Source organism: Melospiza georgiana, chromosome 3 (genome assembly GCF_028018845.1).
Source record: "Melospiza georgiana isolate bMelGeo1 chromosome 3, bMelGeo1.pri, whole genome shotgun sequence".
Taxonomy (NCBI): domain Eukaryota; kingdom Metazoa; phylum Chordata; class Aves; order Passeriformes; family Passerellidae; genus Melospiza; species Melospiza georgiana.
In genome coordinates this window covers 25463193-25491182 of record NC_080432.1, presented here as the reverse complement: position 1 = coordinate 25491182, position 27990 = coordinate 25463193, and the positions used below count along the sequence as shown (strand labels likewise).

At 48.3% G+C, this 27990-nt stretch overlaps 1 protein-coding gene across 2 annotated transcripts in view; it reads left to right on the top strand.

Annotated features, from left to right (window-relative positions):
• The window catches only part of SLC8A1 (solute carrier family 8 member A1), a 105548-nt gene that overhangs the window by 7719 nt on the left and 69839 nt on the right, over nucleotides 1-27990 (top strand). For both annotated transcript variants that reach the window (XM_058021571.1, XM_058021570.1), the window contains exon 2: nucleotides 2088-3926. In XM_058021571.1, coding sequence (XP_057877554.1) covers nucleotides 2095-3926 — 1832 coding nt within the window. In that variant the 5' untranslated portion in view covers nucleotides 2088-2094. The remainder of the gene's footprint in view (nucleotides 1-2087; nucleotides 3927-27990) is intronic.

The window sequence follows — 27990 nt, the reverse complement described above, 5'->3', positions numbered from 1 at the left end:
TATATATTTAAAATGGAAACAAAACTACACTTAGGAGCTATCTGGAGTTAACAGAGTAGGTACCAAGTCAGCCTGTGTTCTGACAGCCCCTTTATCAAATGTCTCCGTGACTTGGTTTGGAGCAGTGTGAAACACGGCAGTACAGATGTTGGGTGACTAATTCATGCTTCAGCTAAATTTCAATGACCATGAATGCACATCTGTTTCAGCTTAGCCATCCACTGAAGGGTGTGCAACAAGGTGCTCCTCTTTGCAAACATCATGCTTGAATTTTTTTCACTTTGGGCTTGTAAGTAGTGGCTAGAGCTCACATTTGGGGAAGCAGAGGGTGCCCAGGCACTACAATCAGGGGGCAATGAGTCTGGTAGTAAGAGCTTTTTTGTAGCATTAGCAGGATTCCTAATGCAAACAACTTTATTTTAAATCTGGCTTCCTACAAGAGACTTGCTTTTTCTTGTTCAATTCATCTGTTCTTATCACCCAGCTCTCTGATTTGCTCACTTCCTCCACTATGTATCTTTTTATTTTCTTAATTGCAATACCAGGGAGGAGGGGGTTGGAGGCAGACCAAGAGTTCCTGGTGAGAAAATGCCGTTTATATGAAACTGTCTTGATAAATTCTCAGTATTAGCCTCCCAGACCAATAGCAGTGCAACAGCATCCATAAATAAAAGCAAATGGAGGAGAGAGCTTTGATCCACCATTACAGTGTCTCTTTGTAGAGCAGATCCCATAACATGGTATGGGATGGTACCCCATGATTCCTCCAGCCTTGTTCCCTTGCACACAGCTCTTTCCCTCCATGATATGCCCCTGCCCTAACGAGGAGTTAAAACATTTCATGGCTGAGCTTTGTTGGTTTTTTGCTTTCAGGGGTATGGGGGTTTTTTGAGGAAAATCAGCTCAGCTTTTTGTATTTCCCAGTGAAGTCGAGGTATTGATGTGCTCATTTTCCTCTCTTCATAGAAGCATTTTTAAGTACCATCTGATTAAATTAACTTGGATTGGAGAAGCGTGGTATAGCAAAGGCTCTCCTTGAGGAGAAAATACAGCTTTAATAACTAGGGATCTAGCTTTATTGGCTAGTAAATTTGAGAATGTAACACTGAGCATGCCCAGGCTTTTTTTTTTTTTTTCACTGAGCATCTCTTTGTACTTAAAGGCATCTGTTCTGTCGGTTTATGCACTGTTAACTAACTGCAAACCTCTTTAACAGCTCCTCTACATTGCTGGAAAATCCTGAGGCAGGACAAGGGCAAGAACGGCTGTCATGCCTGATGAGTGATGTTGTAAATGGAGTGAGAAAGGCCCTTGAAGGGGAAGCCGTCAAAGCTGACCTAGTGGGAAAAGAGCGTAGGGACATGTTTCCTCTAGAAGCATGCCAAGAGAGCCAGGCTTCGATGCATATGCGGCTCTTTCCAGTTTTGGGAAGGTGCAAAGTGATGCACTGTGGAAGGAATGGCTCCAAAATCATTAATTACAGGCTGCCCTTCTGGTGCACCTTATGACCAAGTTACTGCTAAGAGTAAGGTTTTGCCAGGGCTCAAGCTCACTTTGTGCAGATTTCCAGTGTGGAGTAGATGCTTGGGAGGACTGTGAGCAACAAAAGACTGTGAAATACATAGCTTACAGTGACTAAAAAGTACAAAAGTAATTTTTAGGCATGATGAGGGGATAGTAGATTTTCCTGTCCTCTCCTGCTCTTACCCCGAATTCCAGTGAAGTGAGTGATTGCACTGTAATTTTGAAATGGGAAACACTTCTGCCAGCTGTGAAGCAGAATGATGGGCTTTAATTAGATTAGAGGAACAAGAAAATGCAATTGAACAAATAGGTTTTCAACAAAGAGAAAGAAACACCATGGTAGCTAAAGGGGGTAGGTGCTAGCTGGCTGGTACCATCTGAATCCATCCTGGTTCAGATGACTGAAGTAGAGGATTTCTACAGGGAAAACATCACTAATCATAACAAAATGGGCTCATCAGCTGCATCTTCTTGAGTAACAGGATAACCTGATCATATCTTCGGAGGGGAAAATCTCTTATCTCTGGTTGGCCTCTCTTAATCTTTGGTTTTTGCCTCTTCAGGTTGAGGATGTTCGGGACCCGTCTGGTGGAAGCGGCCATGTCGCGAGTAACTCCCACACACGCCTCCCCAGGGAGGAGCTTCCCTCTGCTGAGCCTTGTCCTGGTGCTGCTCCTCCATGCAGGGGCCACGCGTGCCGAGAGCCCCAGTGAACTGCCCGCCAACGACACCGAGGAGTGCGCTGGCTCCTACATCTGCAAGAAGGGAGTGATTTTACCAATATGGGAACCCCAGGACCCCTCGTTTGGGGACAAAATCGCTCGGGCGACGGTGTACTTTGTAGCCATGGTGTACATGTTCCTGGGAGTGTCCATCATAGCCGACCGCTTCATGTCCTCCATCGAAGTCATTACGTCCCAAGAGCGGGAAATAACCATCAAGAAGCCCAACGGCGAGACCAGCAAAACTACTGTGAGGATCTGGAACGAGACTGTTTCCAACCTCACACTCATGGCCTTGGGCTCTTCTGCTCCGGAGATCCTCCTGTCTGTCATCGAGGTGTGCGGCCATGGCTTCACGGCGGGGGACCTGGGGCCGAGCACGATCGTGGGGAGTGCTGCCTTCAACATGTTTGTCATCATTGCAATCTGTGTGTACGTGGTGCCAGATGGAGAGATAAGGAAGATCAAGCACTTGCGAGTGTTTTTTGTTACAGCGGCCTGGAGCATCTTTGCCTACACTTGGCTTTACATTATTTTATCTGTGTCTTCTCCTGGGATTGTGGAGGTTTGGGAAGGCTTGCTCACCTTCTTCTTCTTCCCCATCTGTGTGGTGTTTGCCTGGATAGCTGACAGGAGGCTTTTATTTTACAAGTACGTCTACAAGAAATACCGAGCCGGCAAGCAGAGAGGCATGATCATTGAGCACGAGGGTGACCGGCCCTCCTCCAAGGCCGACATCGAGATGGACGGAAAGGTTGCTAATTCTCACGTGGAGAACTTTTTGGATGGGACACTGGTGTTGGAGGTGGACGAGAAAGACCAGGATGACGAGGAAGCCAGGAGGGAAATGGCTCGGATCCTGAAGGAGCTGAAACAAAAGCACCCAGACAAGGAAATTGAGCAGCTCATAGAGCTGGCCAACTACCAGGTCCTGAGCCAGCAGCAGAAGAGCAGGGCCTTCTACCGCATCCAGGCCACCCGGCTCATGACCGGCGCCGGCAACATCCTGAAGAGACACGCCGCAGACCAGGCCCGCAAGGCTGTCAGCATGCACGAGGTCAACAGCGAGGTGACCGAAAACGATCCCATCAGCAAGCTCTACTTCGAGCAGGGCACCTACCAGTGCCTGGAGAACTGCGGCACTGTGGCCCTGACCATCGTCCGCCGGGGAGGAGACCTGACCAACACAGTGTACGTCGACTTCCGGACAGAGGACGGCACGGCCAACGCCGGCTCTGACTACGAGTTCACTGAGGGGACGGTGGTCTTCAAGCCCGGAGAGACCCAGAAGGAAATCCGCGTTGGCATCATCGACGACGACATATTTGAGGAGGATGAGAACTTCCTGGTCCATCTCAGCAACGTCCGTGTGAGCACCGAGGCCTCAGATGAGGGCGTTCTTGAGGCCAGCCGTGTCTCAACACTCGCCTGCTTGGGATCACCATCTACTGCCACCGTCACCATTTTTGACGATGACCACGCCGGCATCTTCACCTTCGAGGAGCCAGTAACACACATCAGTGAAAGCGTAGGAACCATGGAAGTGAAAGTGTTGCGAACCTCTGGAGCACGAGGAAATGTTATTGTGCCCTACAAAACCATTGAAGGCACGGCCAAAGGTGGAGGGGAGGACTTTGAAGACACCTGCGGGGAGCTGGAGTTCCAGAATGATGAGATAGTGTAAGTCAAGGTTTTATTTGTTTCTTACAGTTTCTGTTTCTCCTGAAATGAAATACACTTAGCTCCCAGAGCTGCACTGGAGGTGTTTGGGTGCCAGTGCATTGCAGTAAGCCATGAGTGGCCTCAGGTGCTGTGGGGAGCCTGAAACACTGCTGTGTCCCTGCCTTGCCAGCAGACTGGAGAGTGATGCCTGGTCAGGGGCACTCCAGCCTTCCAGCAGCAGGGAGATGGTGTTGATCTGGGAGCCGTACCCATGCACTGAGCAGATCTCTACAGCCTCTGCTGCAGCTTCTACTGCTCTGCAGTAGAGCAGAGAACAAACCTGAGGTGGCTGTGACCACCCAGTCACGAGGGCCTGAACTGCAGAGGGCTTGAACTGAGTATGTGAATTGCGGTACCTGCTTCCTGTTTCCTGCTGAGGCTCAGATCCTCCAGTACTGGGTCACAGCTGTCCTACTGATGCTCTGCTCGGGGCTTTGGTGAAGGTTGCTTCACCTCTTCCTGTTCTAAAGGGTGCAGGCCTGGGTCACTGTCCAATACACGTCTTGAAGAAGTGCTGTCATGCAGGGAAGCCTCATGGTTAGGATGGAACCGCAACCACGTTCGGCTCCTTACGAGTAAAAAAAGGAGGCTGAAAGCTGTTGGAGGCTACTCCTGAGTGGTGCTATTTGGATGGTGGGGAAATTATTAGTGCTATAGCCTTATTACATTATGTGGAGAACATAATTTGCTCACTAAATCATGGTAGAAAACACCTATCCTTGGGTATGTCATGAAGACATTTCCTTGCCCAGCTGGTGCTCTGGGAGGAGTTGGGAGCTCTGTTTTTCCAGCCTGAGGCTCTTCCTACAGTGAATTCTGTGTTTGCAGCGAACAGGGACTAAGGTCTGTAGCACAAAAACACTGCCTAGAACTGAAAAAAGTAACTAGTAAAGGGCACTGCTGTGCAAAGGGAGAGCGAAATTTTGGCTTGGGTGTTATTTATTGTGCTGCTAGTCTCCCAGGAGCTGAAACAAACCATGGTGAGTGCCCAGAGTGGTCCTTGTGTTCTGTCTGTCTCCTGTATCTGCTGTGTCTGCATAGGGAGAATGAAGCTTCTTCATAAAACTTGTTGAAGTAGATGGCAGGGGGGAAAAATGGTGATTTGTAGTTCTCAGGCAGGATTTATGTGATTTGGGATTTTGACTTCCCAGGAAAAACTGAGCAAAAAGTTCACAGCTCTACGATGTTGTAGCTCTGGAGGCTACAACAAATGTGTTGCTCACACAAGGGTCAAGAGCACAAGGCTCCTGACTCCTGAATGGTAAATGCAGTAGAGAGGAATGCAGTTATTTGAAATTTTTTTTTTATCATTTTGGGAGAAGCAGGGAGTTGTCTGCAGAGATGCAATGAACTAGGCTATAAGGATCTCCCAAAGGCTCTTTGCTTTTTATCCAGGTCACTCAGCGCTACCAAAACTGGGCTAGTGGCAGTTAGCCTTTGCCATTTGTGCCCAGCTCCCATGGGATGTGACATGTTTACATGGCAGGCCAGACACACAGCCACAGGCTCTGTAACAGCGCTCAGAGGGGTTTGGGCTGCACCTTGCCTTGGATCCACCACTGTGGCCAGGATCTCTGTGCTTTTATCCAAGACCTGTGTCTGTGCTGCCTCTTGGTGCTGGGCTGTGATGAGGTGAGGTGTTCTCCCCAGCACTGCTGTGCCTGGTGTGGCCTTCCCTCCTCTGAGCTGCTCACTGCTGACTTTTGCCAGCAGCCCAGAAACCAAGGGGTGTGCTGGAAGCCAGCTGACCACATCCTGTGGGATCTGTGCTGGTGTGCCCTCACCAGGGCTGCAAGCCTCCTCCTTCCTCTTCTTACCAGCTGCCAGAATGTGCACAGCCAGCAAGAATCAGGGGAAAGCAGCTTTCTCAGAAACCCAAGCCTGCCATTGTATCTCTATTGCCTTTAAAGTGTCCCTCCCAGGAATCACAGTGAGTGATGGTACCTCAGAAGTGTAAGGAGGTGGTGACTGCAGGGACAGATGTTCACTAAGACGCTCTCTCCATTCAGGTGGGAGAGGACATTGACAGAGTGAAACCAATGGTACACATTCCAATCTATCCATGGGCAGAAAGGAAGTATTAATGTAAAGCTCAGCTATTAATCTAAAGCTCAGCTGCTACAGTCCATGCTCAGGTGCTGGGTGGTACAGTCTGACTGGCAGGTTTCCTGCCAGGTCCATGCTTTGCCTAGACATGAGTTTAGGACAACACAGAGGCAGAGGGCTCCTGATGCTGAGCTGCTGCTTACAGGCATGCTCCCTTGGAAGAATTTGCTCCAATAAATATATACTAGCACAATATGCGGATTATGGAGGTGTAGACTTTTTGCTCTGTCATTGCTTGATAGTGCTGTACTTCAGTTAAGCCACGGTTATGTGGAATGGTGCAATTCCCTAGCACACTGGATTCAATAAAGTTCTAAAATTCCGGGTTTTCTCATGCTCGGATGGCCAAGAGATGTCTTTGCTGCCCTTTCTAAAGGTCTTTAGTGCCTCTTCAGTTCTGCCATTCAAGTCTGAATGAATCAGCTTGATAAAAGTGAGTAAGATGTGTTTTTCTGGGGCAGTAATAACAAAGGTAGGGCAGTACAGGGAGACGTGAAGATGAAAGAAAAGCATGCACAAGCCTCTATTATTAGAGGGCTGGCTTGCTGGTAAGTCCCAGTAAAATTAGAAAGCGCTGGGAGGGCCCTGATCTTCTGGAGACCTTCCTCTGGTTCCCAAAAGGCCTAATTACGTAACATGTTGTTTGTTTGCAGTGTCCAGAGAGACTTTCCCATTTTGCAATCTGTTGATGTCCCCCCTTCCCAGAATACACAAAATAGCAGTTTAACTGCTGAAGCTTTGCTGCTCCTGTGCATTTAATCAAACATCTCATTCTGATGCTACCAAAAAAAGATGTGTAGTGGAGAAGACATTGGTCCTCCTGTGGAACATTTAACCCAGCACTGCCTCTTGGAGTGGTGCTTTTCTGCTCCTCATTCCTGGAGCACAGCTTGTGTGTTCAATGGATGCATGTTAGGTGAAATAAGCAGCTTTTAGATGGGGTTTGCATGGCACGTTGCTCCAAGCTTCGTGGGGAAAGGTGTCTGGCTGGGGTGTCAGCAAGGTGATGCTGCACAGGTACCTGGGGCTCTGAGATATCAGTGTGGGTGCTGTGATTTAAAGTGTAAGAGAGCCTTCCCTCTGAGCCCAGCCTCAACAAGGTGATTCCAGCCTTGTCTTGCATCTCCATCAATGATGGAAGCTTTCTGCAGGAGAACATGGAGAAGATGTGCACTTGTAGCCCTTCCTGCCCCCCCAGCTACTACAGCTATAGAAGAGGTCACTGGTTCATCCAGGCAGTGTATTTTTATCTGCTGACTGAATGCTAAATAATTCAAAAGAAGTCCAGCTTCCTATATTAGAGGAGGAAGCAAGCTTTCCCTCAGCTGATATCCCATCAGCTCTTCTCCTTTCTGTCTCATCATCAGGAGAAGCACTTCTTCCAGATGTGACTGCAAAGCCCTTTGAAAACAGTGTGTTCTTTCATGTTCAAAAAACACAGTTTTTCTAGGGATAACATTGCAACTAGAGATCTGTTACAATCTGCACTCCAGATGTCTGCACACACACCCCAAAAGAAAAGATTTTACTGCATTAATATCAGTGAGGAGGATGGTACATATGGACAACCAATTAAACTCATATTTCACCTATGCAGTCACACCTGTAAATGCTTGGAAAATCTTATGTCAAATGGTCTTGCTGTTCATAATATGCAGTATAGTTGTTTTCATAAAACATGCCTGCTGCAGATTTAGGAAATGACACTCTTTGCCCACTGAATTTTACTTGTCCAAGTCAGTTTTGGCATTTCTCTGGAAGCATAAATTTAGGAGCTGAATACTAAAAGAGACACAAACCATCAGCTACATTCTCTGATTTTTTTTTTTTTTTTTTTGGGAAAGTGTCCTCGGAAACCACATAGCCTCCTTCCCAAGAGCCTTTTAAAAATGTCAGTGTCAATAAATAGAGATGGTGGCGGGAGGGGAACCAAGTGGTACTGCTTTTTTAAGTGCCCCTTTTATTTTCTTCCCCAAAAAGAAGTTGGGTCAGGTATTTCTAAAGAAACAGCAAAAATAATAACCTCCACTCAGCCCTGGAACCCTGCTATATCAGTTTTTCATCTGTAGCCTGCAGCTTCAGAGGAAAAAATTAAAGTTTCCAGCATGAGCAGTCTTGCAATAGGATGCAGTTGAAGAGCAGGATGTCTTCTGATATGGCAGAGAGAATCTGTAAACCAGGCTGGAAGGGAAGCAAAGAAGCATTCCCTTTTTCAGGTTTCACTGTTGAGCACATTCTCTTCCTCTTTGTGGTCCCGCTCTGTTCCTCTGGGCCAGTGTGCATCCCCCGACTCCACAGCCCCAGCCTGCACAGGGTTAATGTCTGGCAGCACACTGTGAGGTATCAAAGGAGGCCAAACAAAGATTAAAGTCTTGCTTGGCCTCCTTCCAGGGCCCAGCATGGGCTTTGCAGAGTATTCTCCCCTCACCACTGGAAGTCTTGCCTGGCTCAGTGGGATTTGCAGGCGGTATAGATATGGCCAGCTGGATCTAGGCCTTGGATCCTTGGCCCAGTGAGATTTGTAGGCAGTACAGGTATGACCAGGTGGATCTGGGGCTTGGATCCTTGGTCCAGTGGGATTTGTAGGTGGTACAGATATGGCCAGCTGGATCTAGGGCCTTGGATCCTTGCTCCAGTGGGATTTGCAGGCAGTACAGATATGGCCAGCTGGATCTAGGGCCTTGGATCCTTGCTCCAGTGGGATTTGCAGGCAGTACAGATATGGCCAGCTGGATCTAGGGCCTTGGATCCTTGCTCCAGTGGGATTTGCAGGCAGTACAGATATGGCCAGCTGGATCTAGGCCTTGGATCCTTGGTCCAGTGGGATTTGTAGGTGGTACAGATATGGCCAGCTGGATCTAGGCCTTGGACCCTTGCTCCAGTGGGATTTGCAGGCAGTACAAATATGGCCAGGTGGATCTGGGGCTTGGATCCTTGCTCCAGTGGGATTTGTAGGCAGTACAGATATGGCCAGCTTGGATCCTTGGCAGAAGCACCCAGTTTTCCTGGCCCATGCAGTACAGATCCCTCTTGGGGAGCTGGCCCTGGCCAAGGCCCACAGCAGGGGTCTGAGCAGGTTTGTTGCACCATGCTGGGACATGGATGGGGCCTGTTTCCCTTTTGAGGAGGAGAAGCTCTCTGGGCCTGAAATGTGTAATTTCTTTGGTTCCTGAAGTCCAAAAGCTGGTCGTTGCCTCTTCAGAGGGGAAGATACAGCTCTTACAGGGTCAGCTGTCTTTTCTTTTTCTCCTCTTCATTCAAAGAATGTTTGGTCTTTCCTGAACACTTAAAATATTGACCTTAATATCTCCCAGGCATGGGCATCTCTCTTAAAGTGCTGTGCTCCTGCCTTAGCTGCGTGGTCAACCACATCTCTGTTATGAGACAGCAAGGGAATAAAGCCACGGGATGTCCACAGACCTTCCCCTATGTGCTGTGCCCAGGACATGGCAGGTGCTGAAAAACTCATTCCCAAATGCCAGATCAGGTAAAACCCTCAAGGGCAAACTCACAGCTGTGTCTCCAAGTGTCCCATGACTTCATTTGCTCCCCAGGATGAAGCCACTGTGGGCGCTGCTGTGGCACTCACCGTGGTGGTGTGGGACAAGTCCTGCCCCCGGCTCCCTCAGGGAGGGTACAGAGCATGGGATGCAGCCTGTGCTGTTTGCCCAAATAAGTCAGGAAATCCAGGAACTTGATTGCATGATGTCCCCTGTGGAGGGGATTAGGCAGTGAAGTCGTGTTATTGGACAAAGTGAGTTGTGCCAGCACATCACTGGGGGTGAGTGGCGGGGGGAGAAGGGTGAGGACAGGAGTTAGCTGAGGAACTGACACAGTTTTTGTCCTTGAAAAACCAATGTTTCCTTATTTGTAATGAACTGTTGTTGGCAATTTACTGCTGCCAGCTGCATCTCTGTGGTTGATTAAGGGAGCTTGGATCTTAAATATGTAATAACTCCCTGAAAGCCATTGAGAGGTAGTTATTAGCTTCATCAGGGCCTGTGCACACATCCGCTACGCTCCCTTATGAAAAGGCTACCTATTAAATGCATTGTAGTGATTCACAAAATGCAGGATCTAGTCTTGTTTTAAGAAGTTAAAACAACAGCCCTAGCAAAGCTTGTTGGCGCAGGGAAGTTCTCTCAGAGTGAAGCACTGCTCCACAGCTCCCTGATGGGGAGACAAGAATAGGAGGTAGGAGGAGTCCTATTGCTTTTTGCAGCTCCTTCTCTCCCTGGCCTGTGCTTGAGCACTGCTGGGAGCAGCATTGGCACCAGCAGGTTTTTACAAGAGAACAGGCATCTATCCCTCTCCCAGCTGTGCACACGACATCCATGGCTGTGGCAAGCCCTTGAGCAGGGAGGGGTAATTCATTGTTGCACAGGATCCCAATGGAACTGGAGTTCAAGTTGGGCATTTGCCTTGGGAGTAGACTTCTCTCCTCTGACACTTTGCCTTTGGGTTTGAACTCAGAGGATGGCACTCGGTATTCTTCCAGCAGCAGGGCTGAATCCGTGGGCTCAGAATGAGAGTGACAGGACAAAAGGCAGACAGTTGACCATGGCCAGCATCCAAGCATCTGTACAGATGGGCAGAGAAACATCTGCTGCCATCCAAAGCCAGAGAGGAGAAGCTGGACCTGGCAGAGTGAGTCAGAAGCAGCCCCTCTTCAGAAGGAGAGTCTGAGCCAGGAGGCAGCATCCCTCATGCTGCAGGCAAGTGAGCATGATCAGCCAGCTCTTTGCTCTCAGGGGGATGTGATGCTGCCCTGCCCTTGTCAGATGCAGTCTTCCATGTCTGGAGCTGGTTTCTGTGTGTCTCCACTGGCTCTGCTCACACCAGGGACAAAATCATGTGTCCACTAGCAAGGACATGCACACCACTGCCATGCTAGGAGAAACTCACCTATCCTGTCCCTTGTCTCTGCTCCTTCCCCTGTTCTCCAGCACCACAGGGGAACTGTTTTAGCTTAACCTTCACAGTCTGGTCTTGCTGACCCACCTGTGTTTCCCAGTACTCTTGGATGAGGAGCTTTGGTTAGCAGCCTCTCACAGCCACAGTGTTTGCCATGGTGTATGCATGGTCTCTGCACTGGCACTATGGGGTATGTGTTCCTCTTTGCAGTCCTGAGCATGGCTGGAGTTAGGGTCAGTCCTCTCCAAGTCATAAATGCCACTTAGCCTGAGGACATCTTGGGAGATATCAAAAACTCTACTAATAAAGTTTCTAACAATGACATTAGAAGCCCTGTGCTGGTTTCCAAGAATGGCAATGCTGGATCCTGGGTGACAACAAACAGTAACAGCATTCTCTGTTTTAAAAATATCTTAGTGTAAGAGAGAAAATATTCCCACTGCTGTGTAAGTAAGAGGGTGACCAGCATGAGCCTCCTCTGCCCAGTCCCTATATGGTTCCATTTCCATAGTGTCTGGACTGCTTCCTACACAATCAAAGTAACAATCAAATGTGTCTGGCAGTGAGAAACAGAGCAATAACAAAGAATGGGGGGCATGGCTGGATCCCTGTCAGCTGGGTGCTGGAAGGAGAGACATGGAGCTGATGACATATGCCTGCCCCCCCAGAGCAAAGTCCTTTCCAGGGAAAGGTCCCCTGAGTGCAGATGGCTGGGGGCAGGGATAGAGCACAACTGAGTGGAGTCCAGTGCAGAGACACTACCTTTGGAGTTTTCCAAGGAATGGTTTAAATTCTATGGCATTGTTATCAGGAACCTTCTTTTGAGGGCTTGAGTGATTCCTCTGGTTATTTGCACATTAAAACACTGATGTGTGCTAGTCACACACTGTGCTATTTTGGGGCCATGCAATATGGCTCTAATTCAACCACAAGCCCAGCACACCCTGCAGGAGACCCTTGTCCCAAGGGCCAGATGCACTGTCACCAGGTGGCAAAGCTGTTGTCTCGCTGGCTGGGACATAAGAAGGACATGAAGACAAAAAGGGATTGATTTGCTCAGAGTTCTTTTCCAAACTTGGTTGCTTGCTTCCTAGTAAGAAACCCATTTTGAGATGTGCTTGCGTGCTCCCGGTTTAATTTGTCAGTACACGTGATCCTAAAGAGCAAAATAGCTACACGTGGGTTTTTGCAAACAATTTGGAGTAGAAATCTATGGATCCATGAGCACTCAGCAGCCCCCAAAAGTGCCAAGCAGGCTCTCAGCATCCCCCTGCCTGGCTCTCTCACTGGTGCTTGCCCTCCCATCTCTGTACTGCTCATGTGGCCGTGGCCGTGCCACCTCTGCCCCAAAACCTCCCCCGTGCATCCTGAGCAGCAGCCTTGTGACAGATGCCTTATTCTGGCACGCCTTTGGATCAGGGCAGGCAGCAGATGAGTTCTCTCTTAGGAGCAGGGCAGGCAGCACTCCTGTCTGGAGCCTGTGGACACGGTGCTCTGAGGAGTTGTGTGTCTGTCCTCGGCCACAGCCACGCTCGGCCCTCGGCAGTGCCGCCGCGCTCACGCTGCACAGCCCTCACTGAAATTCACAGCCCTGTCACAGCGGGTAAGGCAGGAAAAAAGCCAGTTCTGCAGGGAGTCTGGAATGAATTGAGCTGCAGAGAGCAGGGGAGAGACGCCCTGGTTTCATTGAGAAGAGGAGGATTGATCTGAAACAAAACCTGTTACTTTGGCTCAGGCAGGTAGGGAGCAGGTTTTACCTGCACAGGAGCCAAGTGCTCGCTTGGTTCAGTAGATTTCCATTCACACTTTAGGTTCAGTTATTGAAATTTATCTTTCTTCTTAGTGACTGGGTATGTGACAGGACCTAGGGGAATAAGATAGCACCCATACACAGGGCAAAAATAATGTAAACATCGTCAGTATCAATGCCCCAGGCACATAGCATCCTGGGAATAAGGAGGGAAGTGTAGCAGATTTACCCGAATCATGAGCTCTCTGGTGACCTGGAACTCAGAAAGACTCATACAAAAATCTGAAAATGGGTCAGTTTAGTAGGGAGGATTGTAACAGAGAAGTGTGTGAGGGTTGGGTCAGAATCAGGCAGAGCATGAACTGGACAAGAATTAGATAGGAAGGAGATATTCTGGACATTCATGCCTTAGCAATGCAGAGGGAAAAGGGGAAGGGAGCTGAACAACAGCTTCTGCTAAGAAGCAGGTCCCTCAGTGATGTCTGTGATCATGAGGCCTGAGGTGTAGGACAGAGATGACACAGTCTGCCTGTCCCCAGAACAGGAGACATAGAAATCTGGCCTTGTGCTATAAGAGGAGTGCTTGGGGGGCTCTTAGCAGTCCCTCTGGAAGGTTTCCTGGCCAATAGGTGACATGTGCAGGCAAGCTCAGAAGCTGCCTTCAAAAGCAGCTGAGCCAGATTAGGTCTGCTTTTGTACCTAAAAGAGCCTAGAATAAATCAACATGTTATTTGTAAGTACCTCAAAGATAACAAGGAGATGAATAACAGCCAGCATATATTTGTCAAGAACAAATCTTATCAAGCCAACCTAATTTCCTTTTATGCCAGCCTTTTGGGTAAAGGAGAAGCAGTGTTGTCATATCACTGAGCTTCAGAAGGGCTTTTAATGTTGTCTTGTTTAGCACTGTCATAAGCAAGCCCTGGCTAAATGGGCCACTGGGGTGAAGGGGGCTAATCTGTCTGGAAAGAGAAATGTGTCACTGGATGGGGGTGAGAAGATGTTCAGTAGGTGCTTGTGTGGAAATGGAGCTTGTTGGGCATGGGAAAGAGAAAATTGGTGTTTTAGCTTGCAGATAGAATAGTCTGAAAGTGTTATCAGAGGTAGGATGAGGCTTTACAGAGATATGATTTAGCCTGAACAGAAGCAAGACACTGTCAAGTGCTTGTGTAAGAACAGTCATAAACACAAATTCAAGTGGGAGAGGAACAACCAGGTCAGGAGGCGCCATTATGACCTGGCAGCCACATCTGAGCTCAGAACACTGTGCTCTTGCAATGAATGAGACAGGTGATATATCCTGAAATATTCAAGCTGAGGGTAACCATCCTCGTGGCTCCCTTCTGGGGGAGTGGGTGGCCTCTGTCAACAGCAGGAGACAGCTTAGAAGGCACTGCCCAAAAACTGACTGAAGGTATCAGGTGTTTTGTCTCTTTCAATGCACCTTGGGTCAGATGAGGCCTTGGGAACTCCTCCTCTCCTCTTGCTATGTGCTAGCCAGGCAAAAATGCTCCTCATGTGAGCTGCACTTCAGCCAGGCGGCCCCTGGTCCTGCAGGGTCTTCTGCCAGGAACCTGTGATGGGATAACATGCAAAGCCACCTACAGATGGAGCAGAAAGACCACAGGCACACATGGCACAGCTTCCCTGTGGCCACCCATTCTGTGTCCCTTGCTCTCAAGGGACACCTGGGGCAGGGGCAGTGCTGCTGTCTGTCTCCTTTGCTAATAATTAGATGCAATCCATGGTTCCCTGCAGGAGAGCCCTGTCCCCGTGGGGGAAGCAGCAAGGCTGCACACATTAAGGAAGCTAATTAGAGGAGAAGAGAGCATTGGTACTGAAACCCCAACAGTAAACTTTGAAATCTAGATAAGGGAGCAGTATTTAATTATATACAATTAAAACACTGTATCTCAGCCCCCTGAGAACTGGCAGTCCTGGAAAACCCTCCCAGAGGTGCTACTGAACAGATCTGAAGGCAGAGGTAGGCTAGGGGCTGTGCTTATCAGACTTTACCTGGGAAACACACCTGAAGAGAAGAACTAGGAAAATATCCTTGGACCACCATCTCCTTATTGCTGCACGATGTCCTCCCTCTCCTAGAGCAGGTAATGGGAATCCAGTTCTTGGGAACAGAAAGGGAGATTGCTCTGCTCTTACATGCAGCTGAGCAATGCCATTGCAGGCACCTACACAAGGAAAGGCAAACCTGAGAATGCAGGGGAAGTCAGAGAGGGTTGTAAATACCTGGTCTGAGAAACAACCTTTGTGCCCTTTTCTCCCATTGTGCAGGAGAAAAATCTCCTGCCCCTGTGCCTGCCAGCCAGGGGTATCCTAGAATCTCCAGGGACACCATGCCAATGTTCCCCTTTGCTCCACAAATCCTGCAAAGTTATCTAGTTTATTTTCTTATGAGTTTGTCCTAGCCACTAAAGCAGCCAGTTTGCTGCTCCTTTGCTGCATCCCATATACAGTCCCTGACTTCTGATCCTTTCACCTGTCCACTTCAAGCCAGGAGGGCTGTTTGCTTTCCCTGCAGAATGGTTTCCCTGCCTTGTGCCCAAACATTCCCTGGCAGCTGAGGCAGCTGAAAGCTCCATGACTGCAGCAGCAGCTCTCATCCCATGGCTGCTGCTGGGTGTTAATGCAGAATCACGACGAGGGAAAGCTTGGATGGATTCATGTCATCTGACAGATTAGAACTGCAGAACCAGCCTCAAGTTATCCAAAATTCCTCTTCCTCAGCAACTTCAAACCCTTAAGGAAGGCTTTTAGTTCAGCCTTGGCTGCCGAAGGAAGTGGTTCCTGTTTTAATTTGTAAATATAAATGCCAGAGGGCTTCTGCCTTCTGAAGGCAGCAGCTTTGAGAAGCACGGGTGAAAGCCTAGGGCTCCTTTTCCTGCATCCTTGACGCCTGTTCTTGTTGAGGAGCACACCTAGGGCAGGTCTCTTGTTGTGCAGCTGCAGTGGGAGCTGCAGGTTGTGCCCGGGATGGGGGAAAGAACTGAAGCTTCAGGCAAAGGGCCGTGACCTGGCACCAACCCTGTGTCTGACAAAGGGGACAGGGACCCGCAGCAATGCCTGGGGCTGGCCAGTCCCCTGGAGACTCTATAGAACCCAAATAAACAAGCAGGAGACCCCAAACAGATATCAAGTGTAAGGGGCATAGAGAGTAAGAGGGGAATGGGGGCACAGACTGTGAGGGTGCACAAGCCCAGGGATCCCTTCACTGACCCTGGAGGCATCAGCTCAGGCTGTTGCTGTGTGACTGCACCTCCATTAAATGAAAAGAACCAGACATGTGCAGAAAACCTGGGACTGAGACAGGTAGACAATCTGACAGTGTGAGTGGGGTGAGGTGGGAGCCAAGCTGGGTTCACTGGAGCCTCCTGCTGCCAAGGGGCTTTGGTCCCAGCAGGGGAAGCCCTGGGTAGTGCACCTGTGACTCCCAGAGTGGCTCCTGAATGGTCAGACAGCAGAGATTCCTTAGCAATCTCTTGCCTGGCCTTCGTTCCCACATTTTGCCCACAAAGAGCCTTGCTCCTTTCAATGTGCAAAGCCCATGAGTCACATCTGTGATGTTGTCACAAACAGCCTCCATCCCTGGTGATACAGCTGCTTAAAATGTTACAAGACCCAAAAGTGATGCCTGTGCCATTGAGGCTCATTTTATTTGTCTGAGCCTTTCTGGTGATGTTTTCCTCTGCTGTGCCAAGAGCTAAAAACCTCAGGGCATCCTTCACTCGTTGTGTTTTAGGTGAAAATTGAATTTGTTGTTGAATCCCAGGGCTCCAAGAGCTGTGGTCATAAGAAAAATGCTGACTAATGTGTAGTGTGTCCTGTCTGGTCCTTGGTGTGCCAGGGAAGAAGCTGCCATGCTTTGGGAGAAGAATTGCTCTGTGTTGCCAGTCCTCTAGAGCTGGAAGGAAAGGTGGAAGGCTTAAGTTGCTTCTCAGTTCAAGCATTCCTGCATCAGTATGAATGAGCATGTTGGTGTCTTGCAAATACACAAACAGATTTCCACAAAACACTTGCTAATGAAGCAAACCAGCAGTCTGTCCTTTCAGTGATTTGTGGGGAGTCGGTAAAAGACTCAACCTGGGGAGCTCATTACCCTGCTGAAGGAGTGCATTTTGAGGGGAGATGCTGGGAAGCTGTTAGCTGCCAGCTGTGAGCAGGGCCAGAGGCTTGGCAGTGCTGGGAGGAAGCCTGGGAGAGGAGGTGCCCATTGCCTTTGTGGGCATGGGCACGGGGCTAGCTCACATTGAGAATAACTTCTCTTTCTGTGGTTGTGGGGCACAAGAGGGACTGATTTCCTCCCCCAATCACTGTAATCTCAGGGCCAGGCACGCTGATACTGTGCTGGGGTTTCTGGTGTGAAATGGAGAAAAGCAGAGTCAGCATCAGCGACAAGGGAGAGCCACAGCAACCTGCTTAACCACACACGTGGTATAAACCAGAGACCTTCTGAAAACACAGCCACACTCCCGGGGCTGGAAAAACAGGCACTTAATCCTATAAATCCTATATATCAGAGGGAGTGTGGCACTGCTCAGCCAGTGCTCTGCCTCACGGGCACAGTTCATTTGTCACCTGCAGCTACTGCACAGCTCAGACAGCTAATCCACACCACTGCCTTTCCTGCCTTTCCTCTGGGTGGGAGTGGATGGGTTCAGGCAGCAGCTGCAGCCACCTCCAAAAGGGATGCAAATACCTCAAGGTGCAGGTGTACCTGAGGGCTGCACCTGCCCATGCCTCAGCAGTTGGGTGGGTGAAATGATAACCAGGGAAATGCAGCTGGGGGGAGGAGGTGGGCTAAGGCAAAATATGAATAATTGGAAAAGGAGTGGAAGGAAAAAGTGAAAGAGAGCCAAAATCATTATGGTTTTTATGAATGCCTCCTCTTAGCTGCTGCTAAGCACTCGAGAGGTGCAAAGTGCTTGGTCCCCCCCTGTCTCATCAAACCTTAGGGCAAGGTTGTGCTGCTCACGTTGGCAACAGGTACTTTGAAAAAGCTGTCAAGTGTCATGTTCAGTGTGTTTGCAGAGAGAACCCTGGCTTGGCACTAGGCATCAAAGGTAAAAGCAATGAGGAAAAGAGAGTACTTCTAGCCTTGCCAAGAAAAATCACTTGTCTGGGAAAGGAAGAACTAAATTGATCTGAATTTTCCTGCTATTCATCAGCGTTTTGGTGCCAACGCAGTGCATGTGAGAGAGGAAGGAAAAAGGATAAGATGAAGAGCTCCATATTTAATATTGTGTTAATCTCTTCCCTCCCAGCTAGAGCAGAGGTTTAAAATACCTTTCCTGTATGTGAAGGAAAATGTACTGATCTGTGTGAGTGTTATTATTTAGGGAAGGAAGATTTACCTTTCAGGAAATCTGCAACCTGGATAAACCAATTTGGAAGTCTAAAGAAATTAATTGAAGTTTGAGATTGTCAGATTTTTTTTTTTTTTTTTAGTTATTTCCTCCTTCACAGAAGATTCATTTTGCACTTTGACCCAAACTTTCCTTCATTGACTTGTGAAACTGAAGCAGTGGGATACATTTCAGGCCAAGTGTTTTGGGAAACCCTGCTAAGAGCAACTGTGACAGAAGGTGAAGCAACAACACTTCAGCACCTCAGCTTCTCTGTGAAAGCCCATACATTGGGAAGGTATAGATTGTCAGGCAGCTTGTGCAACAGCTCTTTGCAAGTAAGGATTTGCTTGTAGCACCCCAGTTATGTGGTGAGAAATCCTGCAAAGGAGCAGGTGGAAATGGCAGAGCCCTGTGCCAGTTTTGGACCTGGAGATCAACGTGACAGTGACCTCCTACAACCCCCATGGGGAAGCAGTGCCTGCCCTCCAGCCCTGCCTGGGTGCAGGCACTTTGATTTGTGGCATAAGTTTTATTCATTTCTTTCTTTCTGAGCTGAGGCTCATGGACTAATTAGAGGAGAGCTGGTGAGCTCAGCTAACGCATTTGAACGCTGGTAGCTTTAGGCTTGCATTTGGGTCATTAAAAATGAAGTAAAATGATGTACTCTTTGCACCAGCTATTGTGAGCAGGGGCCTTGGTTTGGCAGCAGTTATCTCCCCAACACCACTGTACTAATGACTGCCAGCACAGAAAGAGCAGCGTGTCATTAACGCAACAGGGCGGGGGGAATCTGCTGCAGGCTAAGCAGGATCTGGGACAGAGCAGTTTATGTCACACCTGTAACAAAGCTGGCACCAGCAGGCTGAGTTTAAACCCCTAGGAGGCTGGAAGGCACCATAAGGGGAAGCCCTTCCCTCGGGGCCATGCTCCCAGGGGTGTGGGCATGCTGCAGGGGGAGTGAAGTGGGTCTCTGAGGGCCTATTTGCCTGCTGGTGAGCCCAAGCAGCCTGGGTGATCTTAGTGTTTCAGCAAGGTTTTCTTCGTTGTTCTGTGGGATGTCTCAGCTGGTTTTAGTTGAGATGGAGGCCATCAGTTTATAACATTAAAGGCTGTGGAGAAAGGCTTCATCTCAAATTTGTCTAAAGTGCAAATGCAATATAGCTACATATGCCAAAGCAGCTGGGGATGGCCTATGAAGATAATTTGGCTTACCTCCCTGTGGGACAGAGGTTGTATATGTTTGTTGGTTGTCATTCCTACAACAGCAGAAACTGAGGAAATGTTAGGTTGAGGATTTTCCCCACAAGTACCTTGCTGCATTTTCTCCCCTCAGTGAGTTAGGAAAATTGGAAACTCCACAGAAGCATACCTGCTTTTCATTAAAAAAGCTGGAGGAGGAGAAACCATGTAGATTTAGAGGTGTTGTTTGCTTGTATTTTAGAGTAAACACCTGGTATGAAAGAAAAGTCTTTTTTGCCTCCTTCAGTGGCTGATGACAGAAACCTGCATTGCAACACTAAGGATGAGTGACCTGCAGAGATTTACAATGCTGGGAGGGCCCTGGGCCATTGTCCTGCTGTGGGGGTGCAGTCACATTGCTCCAGGTTCCATTGAGAGGGAGGTGGAGGTTTGCTTGCGTGCTGTGACAGTGGAAATGGCTCACATTTCTTGAGCTACAGAACAAAATTACCTTCAATTTCTTCCTCAGTCGCTCTGTGCCTTGTAGCAGTGCTCTCCAGTGGTGGTTGCAATGCAGGCATAAATAAAATTTGGCATGCACTGGGACTACACATACCTGGAGCCATAATTTAATGAGTTAAATCAGAGCTTTTATTATCTAATTTCTCATTGTCATCCAGTTTCTTGCATCTCTGTAGATAATTGACGTGGAGAATCGTTCTTGCCTTCTGGAAACTGGCTGCCTTTTGAAATGCTCCCATCAGAGATGCTTTTTTCAGGCTTGTACTTCTTTCTTCTCATTATCCTGTTAATAGCCCTGACTGGGCCAAGAGGAGGAAGGGGAATGTACTGGCAGGGTGCACGGTGTGCCTTTGCCTTGGGGATGTGGGCACTGGGGCCTGGGGGGCAGCCCCTGCCAGGTGAAGGGAGGATAATTCCCCTTTCTGCCAGAAGAGATGTAAGGGTGGCTGCAGCCTGGTAGGGGGAAGGCAGCTGAGCCACAGCTGGGGCTGAAAATCCTGGGAGCAGGAGGGCTCATCCCCTGGCCACTGCTCCTGTCGGGAGGCTCCACGGCCGCTCTTTCGGCAAAGGAGCTCTTCTGAAATCTCAAAAATCCCAGCTGCAAAGGCGGTGCATCTCTGACGTCTAGAGGAGTATAAAAGACTTCAGAGTTTTCCCCAGTAGCTAAACCCCTGGGTTATATCTGTTGAGATTGTCGAGAGAAGATCCAACAAATATTTGTACCAGATTTCTACCGAGGACGCCGCGTATTCACATGAAAGATTGGAGACGGCTGCTCCTGCAGCTGGGGAGAGTGAGCCTGCATGCAAATATCACTGTGCTCTTTTGGGGACAGCTCCTTTTCCTTTCCAGCCTGGTGCTTGGGCATATCTGGCAGATGTGCCTTTCTTTTCAGATTTGTCCCTGCGCAGTGTTTGGAGCAGCACGTGTTGGGCTGTAGCACGCAAGGCAGGGAGCAGTGTGCACGGGGGACAGAGGTGGGGAGGCTTCTGAGGCACATGGAGTGAGGGTTGGCAGCAAAGAGGCTCTCACATAAGGCAGCAGGCATCAAGATCTCTCCTCACTACAGCTAATCCTCCTCTGAGCCTGGAGAACCCCTTCTTTCCACAGAGACTTCTTGTCTTTCATCATAGTGCCCCTGTTTCAAGCTCATCCTTCCCTCTGTCCTGCCATTCCAGCTTCCTCTGCTCATCTTCTGTGTGATGATGCCAGGGTTAAGAGGCTTGTGCCCTGCCCCAGCCCATGGGTCATCCTGCCTTACAATGAGCTGTGCCTACCCACACAGGTGAAACGCTGCTCCTGGCCTGGCCTTGCAGGCTCCCTGCAGAGAGGACTGGTGTCCGTCAGGCCCAGTGCTCAGAGGCCACAAATGAACGAATGAGCTGTGTTTTCCTGGGATATAAATCAGGATACCCCGGTGCCCTCGGGTGCCCCAGGCCGCAGTAGGATGTGCGGTGGTGCATGTGCGTCCAGCCTGGTGCTGCCTGCAGGATCAGCTCCTGTGGGAATGCACCAGCACTGCTTGGATGAGCCCAACAGTGCCCTCTGATGCAGCCCACACAATAAAAACTAGCACAAATAATAACTACCAGCACAACCCCCCTCTTGGGGGTGGGTTCTCTTTCAAACTGTATTTCTCAAACCTGTATATCTTTATTTGCCTTCACTGCCTTTCTGTGTCCAGGCATTGTTCCACCCTGGGAACTCACCCTTTGCTGTGTCACAGCTGGCTGGTGTTACTGCTGCTTTCGCACTGAGACAGACCAAAATTTGGTTGGTTGTTTGGTGGTTTCATGATCACACCCTGTGAGATGCAGTGTGAATTACAGAAAGAGAAACAAAGAAGGTTGGTATTGAAATAGAAGTGGTTCTCATGGTTTTGACACCCCATATGGCAGGGACATATGCAGAAATGGAATTGCTGCTGTTTGCTTAATAACAATAAGCAGGTTGAGACAGTATGTTAGATCTCAGAAAGGAAACGTGACTTTTTGGTTATAATCTCTGCTTTTTAATTGAGATGTTCACTGCTGTGTTCTTGAGATTCAGCTGCGAGTAGTGGGAAGGCATTCAGCTGCAATGAAAAGGAAAGGCTGCCCCAGGGGCACATGCCTGTCAGAATGCTCTATGAGATGTCCAGTGCAGAGGCTGATGTCTTGATGAGGACCAAGCATTGTGAGCTCCAGCTCAAGGCTTAGACATGTTGGCAAACTCACTTGACTGGTTTGAGATTAACATGGGTGAGCTGTTAGAAGCCTGCATGCAGCAGGCTGAGAGCAGGAATGCCAGCTCCCTGCTTTTGAGCACGGTGCCATCTCTGTGCTGAACAGCAATGTCTCAGCAAGAAAAAGCTTTTAAAATCACAGGGTCAAAGCTGTTGATTCTTCAGGGGCCATGAACCTGTTCTTCCCCCTGTAAGAAAAGCCTGCAGTGCTGTTTTTCAGGCCTGTCTGGTTTTCAACATACATCATAGAACTGTAGAATCATAGAATGATTTACTTTGGAAGGGACCTTCAAGATTACCTCAGTCCTACTCTCCTGCTGTGGGCAGGGTCTCCTTCCACTAGAGCAGGTAGCTCAGAGCCCCATCCAGCCTGGCCTTGAACACTCTCAGGGATGGGCAGCCACAGCTTCTCTGGGCATTCTGTCCCTGTCAGCAAATGCTCAGGTAAAAGCAGAGGAGGGCAACGAGGAAATGCCTCAATCCCACCCATGCTCCAGGGTGGAAAGAAGGACCTTGTGCTCTGCACCAGGAGGGACACAATGTGAGTAAAGCTCTGCAGTTCATTTCCTGCTGCTGCAGAAGGAGGTGTGGTGGGAGTTCTTAAAAAAAAAAAAGTGTAAAATGTGCACTTTTGCTATCAGAAGAACTCCTTCAGAAAGGATAAGTCATAAACACTAGTAAAGTCTGAAGCAATGCATTTCAGTGCCTTGTGATTTTCTAGGTCCCTTTCCATGTAGGAGTTGGTTTTGCTCTCGTTTTTTGCCAGCCTGAATACCAGAAAGAACCATTCCTCTGTTCCTGTGTCTTGTAGAACGCCCTGCCTCTGCCTGGCAGTGCTTTCCTGCAGGAGTGCAGGGGGTCACCCCATAACTTTTGCTTTTCAATTCCCAGCTGCTGTCGCAGGCACACGAGGTCTCAGCACTCAGAGAATGCTGCTCCCTGCCGTACACGTGGCTGTGAGTGTGACATGCTGAGACATCCCTGCGAGAGCAGAGCTCTTAATGCAACAGCGTGACAATCATACTTCAAAGCTAATTGACGAAACGGGCTTGCTAATTTTACAGAGGTTAATGGATCTTCTTGGAGCCCTGTGTGTGAGGAGTGCTGGGGACTTTGCATCTTTTTCTCCCCCATGGAGTTCTTTGACCATATATAGCCAAGGTATCAACTTACAGGCCTGGGATTTCAGCTTTCTGTTTAGATTTCAGATGAAAGGCTGCTGTTGGAAGTGATTGTTATAAATATTTCCTGCTATCTGGTAGCAGGCTGACTTCAGCCCCTTCTAAGGAATTTGCCATAATTATCCTTTACCAAACTGCAGTGGAAGCACCGCTGCTGGCAGAGGCCGCTGAATGGAGCGCGTCCTCCGGGTGCCCCAGGAGGATGGATGGATGGATGGATGGATGGATGGATGGATGGATGGATGGATGGATGGACGGACACCATGAACCAGAGATCACTGGGGCTGGACTGCTGGCTGAGGGGCTCACCAGGACTGCTTCTGCAGCCCTCACCCTGCCTGGCTGCTTTCTCCTTGCTGGCAGGGTGACCAGGGCTGGGCTGGTTTACAGAAGCTGGGGCTTGAGGGACATCCTGAGGCTTGCAAAGGAGATGGAAGTGCCCAGTGCCAAGGGCAGCCTGCTGCTATGGCCACACCGGGCACAGGAGGTGGGACTGGCACAATTCACTTTGTGACAGCCAAAGGGTTCACCTGGGCTCTGCTCCCTGTTGGCCACCAGCAATGAGTTCCCAGTGGAAGGAAGTGTAAAATGTGGACTTTTGTCATCCAAATGCTCAGAGTAATAGGGATGAAAAGTGCTGTCACCTCGTCCAGGACTCTTCCTTTTTCATTTTTCCCTTTATCTCTCCCTCTCACCTATCTCTTTGAATCTCTTCATGTATCAGAAACCCACATCAAACCAGCCAGAGCTGCCGCTACATGCAGTAGGGCTAAAAAAAAAAAAATTGCAGCTAGATCAGTTAGAAATCCTGACTCCCGGGGCCCCTGGAAATTTGTGCCACAGAAATGCTGCACAGTTGTGCAATTTAGTGCCTCTGAAGAAGAATAAAATTGCTTAAAAAAAAAAAAAATCCATCAGCATATTGCATATATTTATAGTTAGCTGCAAGCCTTTCCAGTGAGAACTTTTAGAATTTATTTTAAATTAAAGTGACTAGCATGACATACCAGTACTTAGCCTTTTAACAAAAACATTTTAGTCGTATAAATACAGTTGCTATTATTAAACTCTAGGGAAAGCCAGCAAGCTGCTCCAAATAACATTGCTCTAGCCTGCCTGTCCAAGCTCCTCTGTTCATACCCAGAACCAAGACATTTGAACACCTTGTTGGAGATCAGGGGTTCGTTTTATTTTCTGTTCCCTGGATGGCTTTTTAAGCTTGTTTTAAACTTTGTTTCCACTTTCTCTTCTTTAGTCCCTTCTCCATTCCATTATGTTACTCCTTATACTCTTTTTCTTTTTCCTTGAGACTTTTTTTACCTTTTTCCTCCCCTTCTCTCATTGCCAGGGAAGCCCAATTCTCCATGGTGCTTTCTGGCCTTTCTGAAAGCTGTTTGCTAAATTACTTGCTAGAACTGACTTTAAGGACATCACAAATTGCCCTCTGGGTTAGCAGAGAGTAAGGGTGCTTCTGTGCATTGAGAAAGTGCCTGTAAATGAGATTTTAGAAAATCTCTGTCTACTTATCCTGTCTGTATTTACATCTTCCAGAAATGCCAAGCGAGGGCAAGTTCTGATGCTGCAGAGTAAACGCCAGACACGCTGCCAACAGAGTGACAGATTTTGACCTGTGAGCAGCACAGTGCAGGGACTGCCTCCTTTTTGGGGACCCCTCCCCACCAAAGAGCTGTCTGCAGTTAAAAACCAGGCAGGCAGTGCCTGGGGTCATCCCCATCTCCTCCACCTTAGCCTTCACCCTGCTCATTTCCAAACAAAAGCTGAGCAGCCATTCCTCACGCAGCTTTTAAGCCTGTGTGGCTGCTAAGAGAGGGAGGATGCAATAAATCATCCAGTCAATTAACCAGGGACTTTCTCCTTATTTGTAACCTCCCTTCAAAGCAAATGAGTATGACTGGTAATGAAAGGAAACATATGCAATAGTTTAAAAATAGGTGTCTGAGGTCAGTGGGGGAAATCTTTGCCCTGCTGCGTGTGGCATCCAGCATGTCCAGCTTGCCTGGGTCACCTCCCAGCTCCCACTGGAGCTTATTCCTTCAGGTGATGGAGCAGCACTTCCACATCCAATGCCATGCCAGCACCATCCCATTCACAGGACATTGCAGACTTTCTACAAACCTAAACCCCCCACAAATCTTGCCCTTGCAGATGGGAAATGGAGGCAGTGGGGTTTGGGAGCAGCCTGCAGCATTGCAGGAGCTCCCCTGGCAGCCCAGGGCCTTTGGGGTGAGCTCTCAGAAATTCAGCAGCCCACAAGCCCACAGGTGGGACCTGGGTCTGCTGGGAGGAGGAAAACAGCAGCTGTGCCCTGTTCAGAGCCTCCTCTTGCTGGCTTCAGTTGGGTGTCTCCTGAGGGAAACCACCAGGCCTTCCCAGGGTTTCTGATGTGCTTTAGCATTCGCTGGGCTGAAAGGCTGGCTTCATCTCTGCACACTGCTTTTCAGACTGGACTGGAACCTCATGGGTTTGGGACACAGCTATTTTGTTGTTTTGGGGGTTTTTTTGGTTTTTTTTTATTTTGTTTTGGTTTTTTTTAATTCCTTGAGGTCTTTCATATTCCTTGGCCCCTGCCTCCCAGTCCCTCTGTGTCCCTGAATGTGCATTATGAGGGAAGAGCAGGGCAGCGGCTCGTGGCTTGGAGGTCCTGATCCGTGTACCTGCGAGACACAAGGCTTTCCAAAAAATGTAAGAGCATTGATTTAGTGGCTCAAACAAGGGCACATCTGGTCAGGCTGGATGGACAGGATACCGGGCAGCAGGAGCATGGTGTCATTGTCCAAAACAGTGTGGGTCCATGGTGCTCCCCTGCAAAGGCAGGATTTGCTGCAATAGAAGAGCTTAAGATTTTAGCATTTATCTTTCTCTCCAGAATGAGAAATCGAAAGGTATCAGGAGTGTTCTCTGAATGTTAATTTCTGTTTGCTTTGTCCTTATTCCAGGTTTTGGTTGGGGTTTTTTTTTTTTTTGTTTTTTTTTTTTTTTTTTTTTTTTCCTCTCTTAATTCTGACAGTTTAAAGGACTCCAAGAGTTATGCTTCAGAATTAAAAGCAGACAGCCTTAGTTGTGCTCTGAAAATAGCTGAAACTTTGCAATTATGGGGCAGTGCTTCCCTCTGTCCCTGTCTGAGCTGGTCACTTGTCCTGAATTGCTTTTCCCCAGCTCAGCAGCACCCACCTGCTCACACTCCTCTGCTCCCCTTCTCACCACAGAAAACAGGGCCAGAATGGATAGGGCAAGTATATGATATCCTTAATAACCAGTAACCAGGAAAAAGGTAAACACTCAAGCAATTATGGGGGGAAAAATAATTTAATCCCCGTAACAATCACTTTATTGTTAGGTTTGGTTTTTGGTTTATGGCCGTGGGGTTTTCTTTGCCCGGAGGTTTTCTGATGGTTCAAGAGATTAAAAAAAAGCTTTTCTGCCATAATCTGTAGCTTTAATAATCACCCAAGTAATTGCATTGTTTGTAAACTGTGTGGTAATGAGCATGTGTAGAGCTGTGATGCAGAAAGCAGAGCTAAATCTGGCCGAGGGTGCCAGGCAATATGCAGTGCAGCAGTAATGATTATTAATGGTGTGTGTTGACTGAGGCTGATAAAGGCCCAGAGCCTTTGTGCCATCTCACCAGACAAATACCTTGTAACCTGGAAACTGCCTGTGCTGGGCTTCCTGGGGCTGGGCTGCCCTTGGGGACAGCCTTTCCCCAGGACACAGCCTTGGGGTGCCCTGACACAGCCCTTGGGGACAGCCTTTCCCCAGGACACAGCCTTGGGGTGCCCCTGAGCAGCCACCAGGGCAGGGGATGTGTCACGTGTGCCTGGCAGCTCTCTGTTCACAGAGCATCCCAGAACTGTGGTCGGAAACAATGCACAGCACAGGTTTGGCTGTGGGGAGTCAATGATCCCCATAACCAGAGATAATCAGTGCTGAGCCCTATTTCTGGAGGCAAAAACCAGGTGAGCTGGTGAAATATTAAATAGGAAAAGTTATTGCATAGTTTGAATTGCATAGTCTCTCATTGAAGAGGGAGAAAAGAAATTTAACTGAAAAAATACAAAACCTCAGAGAACTGAAATAAGAAAATGCTGGATTAATCCAGAAAAAATCCCTAAACCAACCCCAAACCTAGAATCATTGCCTTTTCTTTCTTTTCTGGCTCTTATTCAATCTTTTCAAATAGGACCATATGTGACTGTCAAGGGCCCTGGGAGGGGTTGGGAAGAAATTCTTCCTTTACTTTCTTCTTTAAACATCTTTTTTTTCTACTCTCCATCTTTCCCAGAATTCCCTGAGTTTATGGGAAGAAATCTCTGATATGGCAAATGAAAAGTAAAACCACAGCAATGGTAACTTGTAGCATTTCATAATTTCAGTAGAAAACTGTTTAGCAAAGATAATTAAGACAACAGTCATTCTTCCCCTCCAGTTTTTGACAGTTTTGAAAAATTAATGAAATGCTGAAAGTTAGAGAAATTGGTAGGACTCAGCAGCAGTGAGGATGTAAAGTGATGGCAGAGAAATAGGTATAGTAATAATAATAATAGGAATTAAAAAGAACACTAACATAATACTGTAAAAATTAGTCAGGGGAAATGTGCTCAAACATTTTGTTTGAGGAATAGAGAGGGCTTGACATTTTCAGAAAATAGTTCCAAGATAAGTTTTGAGTGGGGAAAAAACTTCTAGCAAGACATTTTTGGGAAGGTCTGATGGTAAATATTATTCTTCTAATGAGAATTGTGGACATTTGGAGGAAATAAAG